General features: G+C 40.1%; 1 protein-coding gene across 3 annotated transcripts in view; it reads left to right on the top strand.

Moving 5' to 3' along the window:
• The first annotated feature begins 824 nt into the window (after positions 1-824).
• LOC112248551 (T-box transcription factor TBX5) overlaps positions 825-19,272 on the top strand; it is a 28,371-nt gene continuing 9,923 nt past the window's right edge. The window contains exons 1-7 of one of the 3 annotated variants that reach the window (XM_024417689.2): positions 825-2,381; positions 3,978-4,217; positions 7,805-7,974; positions 8,760-8,854; positions 14,504-14,623; positions 17,029-17,176; positions 17,658-17,810. In XM_024417689.2, coding sequence (XP_024273457.1) covers positions 7,840-7,974; positions 8,760-8,854; positions 14,504-14,623; positions 17,029-17,176; positions 17,658-17,810 — 651 coding nt within the window. In that variant the 5' untranslated portion in view covers positions 825-2,381; positions 3,978-4,217; positions 7,805-7,839. Of the gene's footprint in view, positions 2,382-3,977; positions 4,218-5,885; positions 6,302-7,804; positions 7,975-8,759; positions 8,855-14,503; positions 14,624-17,028; positions 17,177-17,657; positions 17,811-19,272 lie in introns of those variants that run through there. The other 2 variants (XM_024417687.2, XM_024417688.2) reach the window with 2 other exon arrangements.

Genomic DNA, 19,272 nt, shown 5'->3' with positions numbered 1-19,272 from the left:
TCTGATTTGAAACCAATCTAGTTTTGGCCAGTACTTTTGATGTGAAGTGAGTGTATGACCCACTCAGTCCTGCTATAATAGTAACTGTTTGTCATCCTGTGATCTGACAGTGTCACTGGTGTGCTGGATACAAGCAACACAAAGAACTTAACAGATGGTGTGAGAAAAAGACAGACAGAAATACAATTTTTCTCTCTCCTATTGTATCTCCTCTTCTCTCCTTCTCGTCTCTCTCCTCTTCTCTCATTCCTACCTTTCTCCTAGAGGTGAGATGAAGTGACCCAAGGACCGTCCACCCTGGCCGGCCCCGCCAGAGGCTGTGTTAAGTGAAGTCTTTCACACGTCCAGTGCTGAAACCTGTGACCCAATGCTAACCCAGACCACCCCGCCTGGGGACATGCCTCCTGAGCTCTGTACCATGGTGGGGAAAGGTGTGAGCCACAGTAAAGGCCACATTAACACAGTAAAGGGCCTTAGAGCATCACAAATGTCAGCTGTGTTGACATGAGTTTTCAGCCTTTAAAGACTGACATCCCAGAAGTGATAAAGTATCCAACTGGAAGGAAGAGGCTTTTTAAAGGTAGCAGTTAAACAGGACTGACTGATGGAGGACAAGGAAGGTTGAGGAGGAGATAATGATGTCTAGGTGAGGAGGAGAATAATGTCTAGGAGAGGAGGGGGATAATAATGTCTAGGAGAGGAGGAGAATAATGTCTAGGAGAGGAGGAGGATAATGATGTCTAGGTGAGGAGGAGAATAATGTCTAGGAGAGGAGGGGGATAATATCTAGGAGAGGAGGGGGATAATATCTAGGAGAGGAGGAGATAGTGATGTCTATGAGAAGAGGAGGATAATGATGTATAGGTGGGGAGGAGGGTAATGATATCTAGGAGAGGAGGAAGAGAATGTCTAGGTGAGGAGGAGGAGAGGAGGAAGATAATGATATGTGAGGAGGAGGATTATGGTGTCTAGGTGAGGAGGATAATATCTAGGCCAGCAAGCAGTATATGGAAAATATGAGGTCTTAGTGCATAAAGTAGTTAATCCTGTAGTAGTTCATTTCTGAGGAAGCTCTAAGCCATTCTCTGTTGCTCGCTCTCTTTCTCTCCATCTCTCTCGTGTGGCCAATGGCCATCAGTGCGTAAAGAAGGTCACTTGTGTTTAGTAACACTTCAGAGTGACGCCTGTGAGTGAAATGTTCCTCTCTGGACATACACGCAGGCACAGAGGCTGGTATCCTAAATGTTAATGTTACCACATGGACACCTCTGTGCCCCCCTCTCACCCTAACCCCAGGCCCTTTCTGTCCCCTCAAACTCGGCACCTGCGACTTTATTGGTCAAATGCCAGCGGATAAAATAATGGGCATTTTTCTGCAGAGAAACTCTGCCGTCTGTGTGTGTGTGAGCGTGTTTAGAAGAGTTTAGGAGTGTGTGACCTTATGGTCTGGAACTCCTCAGAATTTGAGCACCGTGTTTCTGTGTGCTATTGTGATGTTAGTCCCTGTTCTGCTGTGTCTGTCAGAGCAGAGGGCCAACACTAGAGGGCGATGGAGGGCCAGACACATCTCTATCAGGACAGTGACCCTAGAAGAGACTAGCCCTGTCTGAGGAACACACTGCACACACAGACTAATAATACAAGTCATTTACAGAAGTGATGTTGTTTTATTGAACAATCGTGTAGTGTGGGCTAATAGACAGTAGAGTGTGCTAACAAAGTGTGTTTTGCAGCCTGGGATCTGGTGCCAGAACTATGTTCTGCATTCCAACCCCAATATAAAGTAATAACACAGTGAAACAACATTTCCTTGAGTCTCTGTGCCATTCGGCATCTCTCATTGGAATCCAATCAGGACAGCTTGTAGTTTATCATGTGAGGGTCCCTCTCTTTTCCACAAAATAGGACATGAGAGAGACCACCTGACCGAAGGGGGAGAGGGAGAGGGGGGCAGGAATGTGACTTACCCTGTGTGATGGGATTGTTTGCAGAGAAATGGGTTGACCTTGTCCATTGCTACCACACAGACATACACACAGTCACACACACACTCATTCCCTTTGGTCTGGCTGTAGGTGTGTGGGACAAAGCTGTGGAGTGCTGGAACACTTGGAACCACTTCCTCCATACAGTCCTAGCGGTTAGGAGCGTTGGACCAGTTACTGGCGTAACCGAAAGGTCGCTGGTTCGAATCCCAGAGCCGACTACTTGAAAAATCAGCTGATGTGCCCTTGAGCAAGCCACTTAACCCCAATTGCTCCTTTAAGTCGTTCTGGATAAGAGTGTCTGCAAAATGACTAAAACTTTTTTTTTTAATGACTTGATAGAGGAAATGTAGAAGTAAGGATGGGACAGTGTAGTCCAACCATGGCCACAAAAAGGTGTGTATTTTACCTCTGTCTATGTCTCTCTCAGCTTCTTAGTTCTAGAATGTTAGTTCTAACATGGCGCAGTTTGTTTGGTTACTCAGCTTCTATACTCTCACTGTTGGAGAGTTGAAAACATGCCTACTGGAGTGAAATGACAGGCCCTATCACATAGGCCTGACCTAACCTTCTATTTGTCGACTGAGATGATGTTCTAGAAGTCTTAAGTAAAAGATAAATATGGCAAGTTCAAAACAATCAAATTCTGTTTGAGACAAATATTTGTGATAAAGACAATAAATAATTTGAATTTATTAATTTGCCTTTTTTTTCAAACAATGTAGCCTTCAACTATTAGTGTACTTTATTCGATTTCTACACACAGAGACGAAATAAAGGTTATATTATCTGCAATTATAAATTCCTAAACTAAAATCTCTTTAAAATCATAGTATTTTAGATGTTGCTTAAGACAACTAAATTGTACAAAACAGCACTTGATGAGTATTAGAAAATATTTTTCAAACATGTTAAGTGGTATTCAAGTTAATAGGCTTTCTATATTTATGATTTGGTTATGGGATGTTTCACTCTCTGCCAGTCAGTTTAAGATTAAATAAATACATTGCATTAATATAAACCTAAATCTAAAAATATAGCCTACCATTGAAAAAAAAAGTTTAGGCTTAATTCCTAATCTGATTTTATTTAAGATACCTCTTTGAATTTAGTGATAGGCCCCTACATTCGTTTATAACAATCTGACATATTTGGTACATTGAAGTTATAAAGAACAACAGTTTTCGAATTATGCCATTTATTTGTTTTATAAAACACAAATTATTAAAAAGATGAATTGGAAATTCGCGTCCCTCAAGCCAACACGCATGTCAAACTATAGCCTACCAAAAAATATTCTCACAAACAGTTGCTGTTCGTAATGAATGTTTTTGTTCGAAATTAGATCCGAATGTGATTACACATGGAGGCCTACAATTATAGCTATGAAAGTAAACCATCGGTCTAGAAAGTACTGAGAAAGAATCAGACTTTATTTCATCTGAATCATACAAATCATACCCGTTCACAACTGCACATGCAACCGCAGCCAGAAAAGACGACCGACCATCACTTGACCAAACATGAAAAATGCCTATTCTATAAATATACTGTGAGTGTAGGCCAACTATCTCGAAACGATTGTTTAACGGAATTCTAAATATTATACACAAAATATTTCAAAATGTTTGTATATCACACCGAGGCTGATGTTTCTGATTCGCAGCGCAGGATTAGGATTGTAGATGTTAGTGGGTCTCTATCTTTTTCTCTCTTTCTCAGGGCCCAAGGCCCCAAATATAAAAGAGAACACGTACAAGTCAGAGGGCATGAGGGGCGAGACAGAGGCCTGAGTTCCACTGCACATTACGTTTAGAAACAGTTGTCGTCTGATATTCGCAGAACACTCTCACATCACCCGGTTATCAATAGAATGTTGATCTTTGTCCATCAGTCATTTCCATTCATTTCTCTGGCAGTTGAAATGCCACATACTGGTGGCAGTATAGTGTAGGCTTAATGTTGACTTTATATCTTTGTGATTATTCACAGTGGGGTCAGTTATGTGAGCAGTGACGTGTGTGGTGCACGCAGCGACGGAAATCAATGTCAACTCCACAAGAGCCACAATCTCAATGCCACTACACGACAGCACATGCTCTAGGCATATGTGCATGCCCCGAAGCACATACGCATGGATATGAGACCATTGAGGACTGTTGACACACTAGACCTCCGCTACTGACCGAATAGACAGTAAATGTCCCAGCGCGGAACTGCCATCTGAACACGGTAAAATACAACAATTGTTGAAATAACCTACTACTGATCTGTTTTAGTGACCATGCATGATCGAATGGCTATAGGTGTTTGTCTTTTCATTTTAAAAAAATAGTGTCAAGCCTTTTACTAATATGCCTAATATTGGCCTAAATTATATGCTAGGCTATCACTTTAGGAAATAATTGTTGGATTGAAGAAAACCTTGCACTTTAGAGCACTCGGGACACTGCATGCGTAAAAGCCAAAATTCTGGTGACAATCCTGTAATAACGAGTTTATTACTGTGACAAATGACCGTTTTGAGGAACAAGAGCATTATCGAAGCAGAATGTCAAGGCTACAGAGTCATCGTCAGTAACCTATGAGCCGTAGCCAAGAACATGTGTGAAAAGCAAATCAGATTAGGTTATAATTAGGTTTTTTACGCTATGTTTGCCTATTTTCTTACACCAATGAGTCCAGGCTATAATTTCACACTAAAGTAATAGGCTGTATTGCTGCAAGCCTATCCTATTTCAGTGTGTGTGGGTGTGTGTGTGTGTGTGTGTGTGTGTGTGTGTGCTCGTGGATTGATTATTTTATTAAAATCAGAGTCAAGTATATTCCACCTGACGGAGAGAGCAGAGCTCAAACGAGCCCCTGTTTACCTCATGCTGACCCCTTCAACTCATGCTGACCCCTTCAACTCCGGTTGACTCTGCTCAAGAGCTGCACTGTAATGGATGCGACCGGTTGATTCTCTCGATTCTTAATACAGACGCAGCGCCCTGCAGTGAAATGCTGTGTGGAGGATGGTAGCCTTTGAGATAATATACATGTAGGTTATCCTAGCTATTATATAAGAAAGGGAAAGAGTATAATTAAGCAATAAGGCCCGAGGGGGTGTGGTATATAGCCATTATACCACGTTTAAGGGCTGTTCTTTTACACACGACGCAAAGCGGAGAGCCTGGACACAGCCCTTAGCCGTGCTATATTGGCCATATACCACAAACTCCCGAGGTGCCTTATTGCTATTATAAACTGGTTACCAACGTAATTAGAGCAGGAAAACACATATTTTGTCATCTCAGTGGTATAGGTCTGATACCACAGCTGCCAGTCAATTAGTATTCAGGGTTCAAACCACACAGTTTATTATAGTATTTATATCCTGAGATCATGCATGCATGTATTTACAGAAATTGCTCCCCTCTTAAATAGGGATAATAGTACCTTCATGCTCTTTACATCAAACCAAATCCTCATAAACCGACCTCCATTTTCTTAAAATAATCCCTGACCATGCAGGAAATAAATTAATCTCTGTCCTCTCTCTCTCTCTCTCTCTCTCCGTCTCTCTCTCCGTCTCTCGGTCTGTCTCTCAGATTCATAGCATCTTTATTAGCATGAATGACAAGGCCACTGTTGCTAAAGCTCTCTGTCTCTCTCTCTGTCTCTCTCTATCTTTCTTTCAGATTCAGATACCATAGCATCTTTATTAGCATGAATGACAAGGCCACTGCGCTCTCTGTGTCTGAGCGAAAGGGGGGTGGGGTGTGGGAGGGAGGGAGGGAGAGCAATCTTATAGGCCTACATTATTTCAGTAACTGGCTATGACGCGAGGGTATGATGGGGGGTGGGGGCTGAAAAACGTAGGGGGTGCCTTGAAATGGGTAATTCCTGATTTGAGGGTCAAACCGAGCTCCAGCTCCGCACACGATAGACTGCTGCATGGAGATAGAGGGAGAGGAGTGGGGAATGCGGGAAAAGACTGGGGGTCTCTGGTGGACCAGGCTGGCTTCGGCAACCGTCAACGGTTAGAGTCAGACATAGGGAAATTCATTCAGACGCATGGTACAATCCAGTTTTAAAATACTAAACGTATATAGCCTAACCTTCGTCCAGTGTGATTATTCCCCATAATAATGCGTTACTGACGGAGGTCTGACGGAGTGTTCTATTTAATTCGGTGAACTCTGTGGGTCTGCGTGTTTGGAGAATTTCGGATTAGGTGACACAGCGACTCTGGACCCTGATCTAACAAACACACACACACACCAGGATGACCGTGGAACTCTGGTCTCCAGGACCGAAACAGAACAGCGCATGAGGTACACAGACCCGAAGAGTGTGTGAGGAGTGTTTAAGTGAATGTGTGCGGCTGGATGAGGTGTTGTTTAGACTCAACGGCGTGGCTTTAGACGGCTGTCTCTATGTCTTCAATATTCGGGTCCAGAGTTAATGTAGAGTGCAGACCTGTGTTCAAATTCTTTGAAAGTAATTGAAATAGCCTAAAGACATTTCGAAGTAAGTATTTGGATCATTTTTATTTGAAAATATAAGTAGGCTAGTTGAATATTGGAAGGTTTTTGGAAACATTTGGAAAGTGTTTGAAAATACACAAATACACAGACAAGTGTATTTTCAAATACAAATATTTAAATAGCATTTTAACCAAGGTCCGTTTGGTCCAAGGGGTATTTGAAATAATGGAAACAAGTATCCTATTTCAAAATAGTGTAGTTTCGGCTATTTACATGAATTTACTTGCAAATACTTTCAAATAATTCCAATATAAGTAGCTAATTTGGCCACACTATTTGAAAATACTAAAATACAGGGAAAATAAGTATTTCAATAACAAATAGGCCTAGTAAATACGCATGTATTTGAGGCCAGGTCTGGTACAGTGAGGTGCAGTCCGGGATTTGACCAACAATAAGCCAAACTGGACCCCTCTTCGCTCGTCTAGAAACACTGTTTGGATTTAGTGTCACTGCAAATTTTATTGTCAATAATTTATAGAAAACAAAACAATGTTTTACCAGTGGGCCCTGGTCATTCACAGCTTATAATAATAGCATCTTTATATAACCGTCTAACTATTAGCTTACTAATAGCATATTTAATCACTAGTAGGATATTGTTACGCATTATTAGTAACGATATGCTACATACAATATTATGATCACTAAGCCTATTCCTATTATTGTTATCTTATCATTAATTATGACTGTTATTCTATTATTATGATGATGATGATAATGATTATTACTATTGTTATTATTACACGTTGTTAAATATGCCCACGCTGTGATTAATAGATTAATAATAGATAAAGCCTTAGCCTACTGATATTTAACAAGACTACATGTTGCAGATGACTATCTAAATCAGAATTATATACATTTCATTGACTATCTAAATATACATTTAAATGTTTATTTAAATGTATATTTTAATTATGCTTATTTTTTCTCATTTGTTTCATTTGATTATCTAGAGACCATTTATGTGTGAGCTTATTTCTTTAGGCCCAAGATGTTTTCAAATGCACAACACAGCTTATTTTGTAATATAGTTTTAGTTTGAATTTTGTCCTATTTTCTGTGAAATGAGACTGAGGTTTATATTGAATTCAAATCATTATTATCAGCTCTGTTATCCCAGGCCTGATAGGTTAATAATAAAGTATTAACATACTGTATTTTAGGCCTATCAGATAATAGTGTGTGTGTGTGTGTGTGTGTGTGTGTGTGTGTGTGTGTGTGTGTGTGTGTGTGTGTGTGTGTGTGTGTGTGTGTGTGTTGTGTGTGTCGTGTCTATCCCGTCAGTGTGTCCCTTGGTGTCAGGTACTGTAGAGTGTGTGATGGCTAACGACGGGGACCCGTTCGCCATCCCAGAGCGCATGGACACAGACACCGAATCACCGAAAGAGAACAAACCCGAGAATCACACTAGCTCCAGCTCTCCACCGTCACCGGAGACCTCGTGCACACAGCAGGTAACTTCCTGTTTGTGAGTGTGTAAATGTAACATTTTTCAAAACATGAAAACGATGCACTTTTTTTAAATTGTGGGTGATCACGATTTATGCATGATTTTCTCTTCTAAAGCGAAGTGGGAAAGTAATTGTTGAAAATAATGTAATTAAGTTAATAGTCTATAGTAGGCCCATAGCCTATTGATGAGAACAAATGAAAATACTCTGAATAATATAGGCCACTAATTTAAACGATTATTCCCCCAATTTAAAAACTAAAGTCGACGAAGTAGCGCATTTAATTTCAAAGCAGAAACAAATAGCCAATTTTAGGAACGCGGGGCTGAATATGACCTAGATTTGGTTTCTAAACAGTGGGTTGGTTACCTAGAACATGCCCAGAGCAACACTGACTGACTCTCTGGTTAAATCTGTGTCAAACTCAGTTAGTGAAAATATCGGGCTTTTCCTATAAATGTGAAACCTTCAGTAGCCTATTTAACAGTGTAGGCCTATGCAGCATCTAATAAATAGGCTTACAATACTTATTGTTATTAATATTAATATATGGCCAAACGTATTGTCATTTTAATCAAACCGTTCCAATAGTTCAACAGTCTCATTAAGATAAAATACATTGTTATTGGTCAGGCTGTAAAGGCTTACGTTTGTTTGTTTTTTTTAACTGTTTTTACAATGTTCATTTAAGTTTATGTAGGCCTATCGGTAGGATCGTCCTTCAAGGAGGGATCGGGACTTTGGTTGAAATATTTGGTATATATATCTCTTATCTCATCTGTTCTCAGGGGATGGAGGGAATAAAAGTCTACCTGCACGAGCGCGAGCTGTGGGAGAAGTTCCATGAGGTCGGAACAGAGATGATTATCACTAAAGCGGGAAGGTAAATGCGTGCTATATGTGTTCTTGCATTAGAGGAGAATTAACATTCGTGTCCATTATAGGCTACAATTAAGCCTATAAACTAGTACATATGGTTTTCTCTCTTTTTACGTTAGGCTTAGGCTATAGGTTTTTTGAGCTTCCGTTAATTAACACTGAACATTTAGGGAAAATAAAAATGTGTCCACTAGGCCTAGACCTGTTAAGCATGTAACATTTGTGTGATTAGGCCTACTGTTTGTAACGTTTTGTATTTATAATTAGGTCCATAACAAATAGGCTATTGGCCGGGTACACATTATCAAGTAATACAATTTTTCTCATTAGCCTAATAAATTATTGGGGAAACCTCTTTCTCAAAGCTACGCCTCCAAATCACCTCCTGTACGTGTTATTCTACGCGCACATTGTTTCTTGCTGCTCACACTTCACCCCCCTTCACGTTTCTCTCTTTACTCACCCTCTTCTGATCGAACCATGATGATGTATCCTCCCACTGGACACAAACTGGTTGGTTGAATCAACGTAGCTAGTAACTTGTCAATGTATTGTGACGTGGAATCTACGTGAAAATACATAGGATTTGAGAAAAAAAAAGTAATCAACTGTTGTTTGGAAGGTGACATTTCAACCGCAGGATTATGTCATCGTTGTAACCAGTTTTCAACATAGACAAACTTGTATGAAATATGTTGAATTTGTACCTTTGAAATAACGTTATATCTTCAACACATAGACAAACCCTGTTTAAAATATGTTGAATATGTACCTTTGAAACAGCTTTGGAGCTTCAATTTACAGTGAGCTCCAAAAGTATACAGCAATATCAATGGAATACATTTAACTCTGAAAGTGTTAAATGTACACTAATTTCAGTGAACATATGAGTCCCACTGAACTAGTGTTCAAATAACACTTTTGAAAGCATTAAAGATTTAACTCTGTTACAGTGTTCCCAATTGAACTCTTAAAGTGTTCAAATGAACTTGGTTGTGGTGTTTGCATAGCTCTACTGTAGAGTAATATGAAACACCTACAGCGTAAAACACTTCATTTAGAGTAAACTGGACTCACTTTGCTTAGTGCTGATGCTGTTAAACTTTCTCAGTGTAAGAAATGAACACCTCTAGTGTTACAGTGGATACTTTTTAGGTGTTGTTTTAACACTATGGTGTAAAGCCTAATTTGCATATTTCCCGGGTGCCTTTTCTTTGATTGAATTGTAGAGTTTCCACCCATGACTGTAGTTGTTAGTGACAGAGACATGGTTATTTCATTATTTCATTTTAAAGGCCTGTGGCATTCACCAAGTGAGTACCTAGTCATATGTGATCATTCAAATTAAACTCTATGACAATACAATACATATATCATAAGGCCTTACTTTGATGGCTTACCGTACACAGTGGTGTTAGGATACTCCTGGTTTACAGGCCACATCAGGCCTGCAAGTCACATTATGCTGGCTTGCAAAGTGATGTGTAATTCCTATTGGAATCCAGTCAGAGTTAGGATATTCAACAGCTGGAATTTTTTAATCACCTGCAACCTGCATTCAGAATGACTTTCAGGTTTAGGAAAGTTGATAAGAAGACTACCTAAACCATTTAAACTGGAACAACCATTTCAGTAACAGGTACAATAAATCTAACTAATTGATTATATGTTATTTATCTTTGTGTAGCATAAGATTAATAAATCAATCGAAACCAAAAGCAAAAACACAGATATTTAAAAAAAATCTTTAAAAATCTACCTGCAGTAGAGCATGCTTGGAGATATGATAATGATAAGCCGGGTTTTGGTGGGACTGTTTTACTCTTCACACTGTACAAAATATCTCTGGTTATTAACACCAACGTTGGGGGTTCTTTTACACCACTTAGGGTTAATTTCACTCCTACAGAGTGAGTTTAACTCCTGAATCAACAGGAACATGTTTACACTGAAAAATCATAGTTGGCCAATATGCTATGTATTAGGACTGTGACAAATCTTTGTTGTTTTGGCTCTGTGCTCTAGCACTTTGGATTTGAAATGATACGATGACGATGAGGTTAAAGTGTAGACTGTCAGCTTTAATTTGAGGAAATGTTCATCCATATCGGGTGAACCATTCAGAAAGTACAGCACTTTTTGTACATAGTCACCCAATTTTAGGGGACCAAAAGTATTGGGACAAATTCACTTATGTGTATTAAGGTAGTCAAAAGTTTAATATTTAGTCCCATATTCCTAGCACGCAATGATTCCATCAAGCCTGTGACTCTACAAACTTGTTGGATACATTTGTTGTTTGCTTTGGTTGTGTTTCAGATTATTTTGTGCCCAATAGAAATTAACAGTAAATAATGTATTGTGTCATTTTTTACTCACTTTTATTGTAAATAAGAATATGATTCAAAATACTTCTACATTAATGTGGATGCTTCCATGATGACTGATCATCCTGAATGAATTGTGAATATTGATGAGTGAGAAAGTTACAGAGGCATGACTACTTTAATACACATACATATAAGTTCATTTGTCCCAGTACTTTTTGTCCCTTTTGGAGCTCACTGTATATCCGCCATCAGAAAAAAACAATAGGCTGAGCAGCACTTCCTACTGGAGAGTTGTTCTATCTAGAGCTATTCATTTGTTCTCCCATCCAGAGTTTTAACCAAGCCCTGCTTAGCTTTGATATTTATCACTGACTAATACCAATGTACTATCGTGAGAATGGTTATTGAGAGGTCTCTAAATAACAAAATTCCTTCCTTCCTCTCCGTTAACTGAGTTAGGAAGGACACCTGTATTTTTGTAGTAACTGGGTGTATTAATACCAATACCATCCATTGTGTGAATTTTTTTTTATTAAACAACATTATTTCACACAGAGTTAGTTCATGCAACTTATCTGACTTAAGCACATTTTTACTCCTGAAGTTATTTTTGCTTGCCATAACAAAGGGGTTGAATACGTGTAACCAATGTGAAATGGCTTGGTAGTTAGCGGGTGCGCGCTAATAGCGTTTCAATCGGTGACGTCACTCGCTCTGAGACCTTGAAGTAGTTGTTTTTGTGGAGTGATGGGTAACGATGCTTCGTGGTAGGCAGCTGTTGATGTGTGCAAAGGGTTCCTGGTTCGAACCCAGGTAGGGGCGAGGAGAGGGACGGAAGCTATGCTGTTACATACGTATTGACTCAAGACATTTCAGCTGTTCATTTTATTTATTTGTAAAAATGTCTAAAAACGTAATTCCACTATGACCTTATGGGGTATTGTGTGTAGATCAGTGACATAACATCTAAAGAAAGGTTAATTCATTTTAAATACAGGCTGTAACACAACCAAATGTGGAAAAAGTAAAGGGGTGTGAATAAGGCACGGTATAGGCACGGTATAGGCACTGTATAGGCACGGTATAGGCACTGTATAGGCACTGTATAGGCACGGTATAGGAACGGTATAGGCACTGTATAGGCATGATATAGCCACAGTATAGGCCTAGGGTTTCAAGCTTTGGTTGATTTCAAATGTAATCTTCAAATTAATCATTGGATTCAAGTCTCCATCTTAACCAAAAATCAAGGCAAAAGAATAGGACTAAATCAAACTTTATTTAAAGTGCATTTAAAGTTTGATTGGATTTAGTCCTATTATTTAACTTAGATTTTTGGTTGAGGTGAAGACGTCTATATCAATTATTAATTTGTAGACTATCTGGATATTGAATTGTGCCAACGTAACCAAATATCAACATTTGAAGGAGATGTATCTTCTGCTTGGATAGTTCCATCTGTGCCACTGACTAATTCCAGTTTGTTAAACAATAGTACTAAATCCAATCAAATTTGAAATACACTTTAAATAAAGTTAGATTTGATTTAGTCATGTTCTTTAACTTTGATTCTTTGTTGAGATGGAGATGTGAATCCAATTGATCAATTAATAATTTGTAGACAATACTGGAATTAAAACCAGTCTAAATCAGTGGCACAAAAGATACAAATGTTGATATTTAGTTGCATTGACAACAAAACACAATTCAATATCACTTTTGTAATGCAATAAATAGCCTATTAACTTGTTGACAAGTTAACAAATGATCCTGAAGTTTGGATTCACATCTCCAACTAAACCAAAAATAAACTTTAAAGAATAGAATTAAGGCTGTGGCTCAGATGAAACTATCCAAGCATTCAATATCCTTTAAATATTGATATTTGGTTGCGTTGTCAATAGCCTAAAGCTAAAACTATTTTCGAAACTAAAGTAACAGAAAATTTGGCCACATTTTGAGCTTAGCCTAATGTAACTATACATTTATTTTGATGTAATCTTAGAAAGCGTGCATGATCAAGATAGCATGCAAAGGTTGCAGGTCTGTAGAATCTTTACAATTGCTATAATAGCCTGCGCAGAATCTCGGAACAGCATTGATCACTTGCACTATGTACTTTTAATGTAATCTCAACTGCAATCCAGGTAATTTGGTTGTGCTATGAGATCCAAATACAAAATATCTGACATTACATTCCCATTTGAACTTTGTTGTGTTTTTAAATGGTTGAAAGTGCAGCGATAACACATGTAGATGATCACTAAACCAAAAATCTGACATTGTTTTTCCATTGGAATTTGGCTGTGATTTCAGAAGTGTTGAAAGCATAGTGATGACACATTGGCAATTCAACAAACTTCTGTCTGTCTTTTTGAGTGGGTGAATAAAGGTTGAAATCTCATTGATCAACACCTCAACCAAATATTACCCACATTTCCACATTGAAGTGACATGGTGTGCCCAGCCGGCTATGTATCTGCCTCATACTTCTGAACAGTTTAAATAAAAACTCTGCAGTGATTTATGAAGACTGCCTACAACCATATCTGTCTGTTGTATTGGATATTGCACTTGCACAAGAGCGACACAGTCCCTACACATTGCATAGGAGAAAAAACAATCTGCATGTTGTGTGATGATGGAGGCTAATCTTTGTAGTTGTCATACGGAAGCCACTAGCCAGAGTTGCTGAAAAAAAAACACTGCTACTTTGACTGCCTGTCTGCTTCCTGCTTAGCCAATGTTTACAATGATGATTGAAAATAACTTTAAATCGCTAATTGGACTGTGACTGTGTCTTGCTTGTGTTTGATATGCTGCCTAGATAGCTGCATGCAACCCCCCACTTGAGTTTGTACGAACATGTTGATCCTGTCTTTTGTGTTCAACATGTAAATAGCTGCATGTAGCTTAACTCCTCTCCGGAAAAAATAATATGAAATCATGCTTATGCTTAATATCCTACTGAGGCATGGAATTCAATAGAGAGAACATGTTGACCATATCCTTTGTGTACAACATGAAGTTTGTAGGCTACACCAGACAGTCGTTCATCGCCGATTTAAGGAGGGGGAAGCGGCTACAGAGCAGTGGGCAGCAGCTACATATTTTTTTTAGGAGGGCAGAAATCTCAGTATCTTTAGCCAGAACAAATTGGGCCTCCAGAAAATCTGGAACCGCAGCCACTCCGTAAATTGTTTAGATGTTTCTCGTTTTGTTTCGGGTTTTGCTCACAACTGCAGCAATGGCTGCTATGCCTCAGTGATAGGCTACTGATATTGCTATGATCCTGACTGTCTGTTGTGTTGCTGTCTCGCCAGGCGGATGTTCCCCTGCTACAAGGTGAAGGTTACGGGCCTCAACCCTAAAGCCAAGTACATCCTCCTTATGGATATCGTGCCAGCGGATGACCACCGCTACAAGTTTGCAGATAATAAATGGTAAGCTAGCTATATATCAAAACTTTGTATATTTAAATAGCCTACGTTATGTGTTTTGAGCTGCTAAAACTAAATAGTAAAACAGTATATATTTTAACAGCATTATAGAGAGAGAAACATAACACAGAGCAGGGACGTGGATGTTTAGGCCTGCTTACCCGCTGCCGTGACATCACGGTCCCTCTCAGTGCCCTGTGCTCTGTGGCCTAGTTTCCTGTGTAAGCCTGCTGCCCGCGCATCACACCTCCTGCCCCTGACTGCCGGGTTCAGTCTCAGTACCATGGGTTCATGTGGCGGGCAGATTAAAGGCTAGGTTTCACTGAGGTCAGCACCAGGCTGCAAGGGAGATGTGGGATACTCATAAACTCAGACATTTCCAACTTGCTTACTCATTGTAGAAAGATCTTAGCCGAGTTTCCCTCCTGGGAAGTATCAGATACAACCAATATGAATTTCTATGCAAATAACTTACGCTCATTTTAACTAGGAGGTCCCAGGTTTCCAACATGACTTGAATGCGGCATAAACCCTCTCGTGCTGCGTATGTCTCCTCTCCCTGGTCACATGATGGAGCCCCTTGGCACCCTTAAGGACACGTCATTCATCTGATACAATAGAAGATGGGCGCTCCATTTTCAGTCATATGTTTAGACAAGGGACTATGTTAATGCCTAATGTGAATGTTGTTATGCATGGGTACATTATTTGTTTGTAAATATCAGCGGTGCTCTGTCATTTCCCTGCCATATTTGACAGAAGTGGAATAACTTCAGCGAACATGTTTGCCAGCTCGGTCCAGTTGTTGCCAGTTGGAGGGCATTCTTCTCTGACAGATTCCAACTTAAGGAGTCATACACATGACAACAACACGCACACACGTCATAGGCTATTGTCATTAAAGTGACAAGGTTGGGATCAATTCAATTAAATTCCAGTCAATTCAGGAAGTACACTGAAATTCCAATTGTCGTCAACGCTTTTCAATAAGGAAAATGTGGAATTGGAATTTGGTTTACTTTCTGATTTGCCTGGAATACTATAAAACAAACCAGAACATTTTGCATGTTTTAAATATACTGAACAGAAATATAAACATGCAACAATTTCAATGATTTTACTGAGTTACAGTTCATATAAGGAAATCAGTCAATTAATTAATTTGGCCCTAATCTATGGATTTCATATGGGCAGTGGCGCAGCCAAGGGTGGGCCTGGGAGGGCATAGGCCCACCCACTGGGGAGCCAGGTCTGGAAATCAGAATATGTTTTTCCCCACAAAAGGGCTTTATTACAGACAGAAATCCTCCTCAGTTTCTTCAGCTGTCCGGGTGGCTGGTCTCAGACAATCCCGCAGGTGAAGAAGCCGAATGTGGAGGTCCTGGGGTGGAGTGGTTACACATGATATGCGGTTGTGAGGCTGTTGGACGTACTGCCAAATTCTCAAAAATGACGTTGGAGGCGGCTTATGGTAGAGAAGTTAACATTACATTCTCTGGCAACAGCTCTGGTGGACATTCCCGCAGTCAGCATGCCAATTACACGCTTCCTCAAAACTTGAGACATATGTGGCATTGTGTTGTATGACAAAACTGTACATTTTATAGTGCCATTTTATTGTCCCCAGCACAAGGTGCACCTGTGTAAGGATTATACTGTTTAATCAGCTTCTTGATATGCCACACCTGTCAGGTGGATGGTTTATCTTGGCAAAGGAGAAATACTCACTAACAAGGATGTAAACACATTTCTGCACAAAATATGAGAGAAATAAGCTTTTTGTGCTTATGGAACATTTCTGGAATCTTTCAGCTCATGAAACATGGGACCAACACTTTACATGTTGCGTTTATATTTTTCCTACATGGACAATAGTTTTTGGAAACATGTTCACATGCATGGAATTTGCTTGTACCTCATTGCTCTGATTAACACCTGTATTGGTATGAACATATCCTGATGTAACAGACAGGGGCCAGCGGTGTCTCTTTGTAATAAAAGCAGTTGGAGTGTGAGGAGGATGTTGGTCTAGTAATAATAATAGATACAGCCAGCGGCGCACCATGGCATGTCAGATCTATGTCTCTCCTGTGACAGCACGACGAACACAGTAAATAGCATGGCCAGGTTAGTGTTGTTTGTGTGTGTGTGTGTGTGTGTGTGTGTGTGTGTGTGTGTGTGTGTGTGTGTGTGTGTGTGTGTGTGTGTGTGTGTGTGTGTGTGTGTGTGTGTGTGTGTGTGTGTGTGTGTGTGTGTGAGAGAGAGAGCGAGACACACAGTACGAGGGCCAGGTAAAAGGGCAGGGCTGGGTCAGACCAGGGCCAACTGACTCTCACATTAGCATCCAATTGTGATTGATATTTGGTTGAGTTGTCAATGTGTGAATTTTGTGTGTATGTGTGTGTCAGGTCTGTGACGGGGAAGGCGGAGCCGGCCATGCCAGGGAGGTTGTACGTCCATCCTGACTCTCCGGCCACCGGAAGCCACTGGACACGTCAGCTTGTCTCCTTCCAGAAACTCAAACTCACCAACAACCATCTGGACCCCTTCGGACACGTTAGTCCTCAACCTCTCTACCCTGTGTGTGTGTGTGTGAAGGGATAGTGCTGCTGTCTGCTGTGGTTCTGTTAGAACAGTGGTAACCTTAATAATGATGTTAGGTACGTTAAGGGTCATTAGCTCATCCATGCCTGGTGGGACCGTCACACCAATTAGGATTAGGCCTCTCGATGAACGCACACGCACGCGCACACACACACTATTATCTGCTTTCTGCTAGGCATATTATCTGTTAATACTTTACTATTACACACGGAGCATGGCTACCAGAGAGGGAACAAAATCACTGACACGACAAACATATGCACAGTGCATTGGTACATAAAGACACACATTTGGAAATAAACAATTTAGCTTCAGCATAGCATGCGCTCAGACACAAGGGCACATTTATGGATAGGCCTATTGAATATATCCTTCTACAAGTGGGATGGAGTTAGAGCATTGGTTTAATGTATTTGTTTTTGTTGTATTGCAGATCATATTAAACTCCATGCATAAATACCAGCCCCGCCTCCATATCGTCAAAGCAGACGAATACAACAGGTTTGGTTCCAAGAACACTGCCTTCTGCACGCACGTGTTCTCAGAGACCGCCTTCATCGCCGTGACATCATACCAGAACCACAAGGTACCAAAACACTGAACACACAAAATAATGATTTTAAAAAAATAATAATTTTAAAGTCACATTTTTGTTCATCTCATTTGATCAGATATTTCTGGATTCTTTTGGCAAAGATACAGTTAAATTGTCCAGGTCCTGTTGTACAGGCCAGAGTTATCTTATGGGTATATAGATTTGTGTTAGCCATGTGAATCAGTGCATTTTCCCCCGCGATCACTGTTCTCAACTCAACATGTCCAGTTTGATTACATCCCAGTGTTTACGCATCACAGGGCAGCTCTGACCTGTTCCTTTCCTTTGATCATATATGTTATTGTTCCAGCGCTATAGTGAAATCACTCTCACACACATACAGGTAACTGCCAAAATAAAGGAAACACTTGAGTAAATGAGAGATACGAAGTATATTGAAAGCAGATGCTTTCACACAGGTGTGGTTCCTGAGTGAATTACGCAATTAACATCCCATTATGCTTAGAGTCATGTATCAAAATGCCCAGTTGCCCGTTATTTTGGCTACCATGGCTAGAAGAAGAGATCTCAGTGACTTTGAAAGAGGGGTCTCAAAGGAGCATAGGGGGTTTAAATGGTGTGTGTATGTGTGTCTCAGTCGCCAGATCTCAACCAAATTGAACACTTATGAGTGTTTATGGAGACAGCGTTTTCCACCACCATCACTAAAACACCAAATGATAGAATTGCTCATTAAAGAAAGGTGTTGCATCCTTCCAATAGAATTCCAGACACTTGTAGAATCTTCACCAAGATGTATTGAAGCTGTTCTGGCGGCTCGTGGTGGCCCAACACCCTATTGAGACAGTTTATGTTGCTGTTTCCTTCACAGTGCATTCGGAAAGTATTTAGACCCCTTCACTTTTATTCACATTTTGTTATGTTACAACCTTATTCTAAAATGAATTTTTAAAAATATATCTCATCAATATACACACAATACCCCAAAATGACAAAGCAAAAAGAGGTTTTATATTTTTTTGGCAAATTTATTACAAATAAAAAAACGGAAATATCACATTTACATAAGTATTCAGACCCTTTACTTTGTTGAAGCACCTTTGGCAATGATTACAGACTAACGTCTTCTTGGGTATGACGCTACAAGCTTGGCACACCTGTATTTTGGGAGTTTCTCCCATTCTTCTCTGCAGATCCTCTCAAGCTCTGTCAAGATGGATGGGGAGCGTCGCTGCACAGATATTTTCAGGTCTTTCCAGAGATGTTTGATCAGGTTCAAGTCTGGACTCTGGCTGGGCCACTCAAGGACATTCAGAGACTTGTCCCGAAGCCACTCCTGCGTTGTCTTGGCTGTGTGCTTAGGGTCGTTGTCCTGTTAGAAGGTGAACCTTCACCCCAGTCTGAGGTCCTGAATGCTCTGGAGCAGGTTTTCGTCAAGGATCTCTATGTACTTTGCTCTGTTCATCTTTCCCTCGATCCTGACTGGTTTCCT

Source organism: Oncorhynchus tshawytscha, linkage group LG04 (assembly GCF_018296145.1).
Source record: "Oncorhynchus tshawytscha isolate Ot180627B linkage group LG04, Otsh_v2.0, whole genome shotgun sequence".
Taxonomy (NCBI): Eukaryota; Metazoa; Chordata; class Actinopteri; order Salmoniformes; family Salmonidae; genus Oncorhynchus; species Oncorhynchus tshawytscha.
The sequence above is the reverse complement of the archived record's forward strand: the minus strand, read 5'-3'. Positions and strand labels throughout refer to the sequence as shown.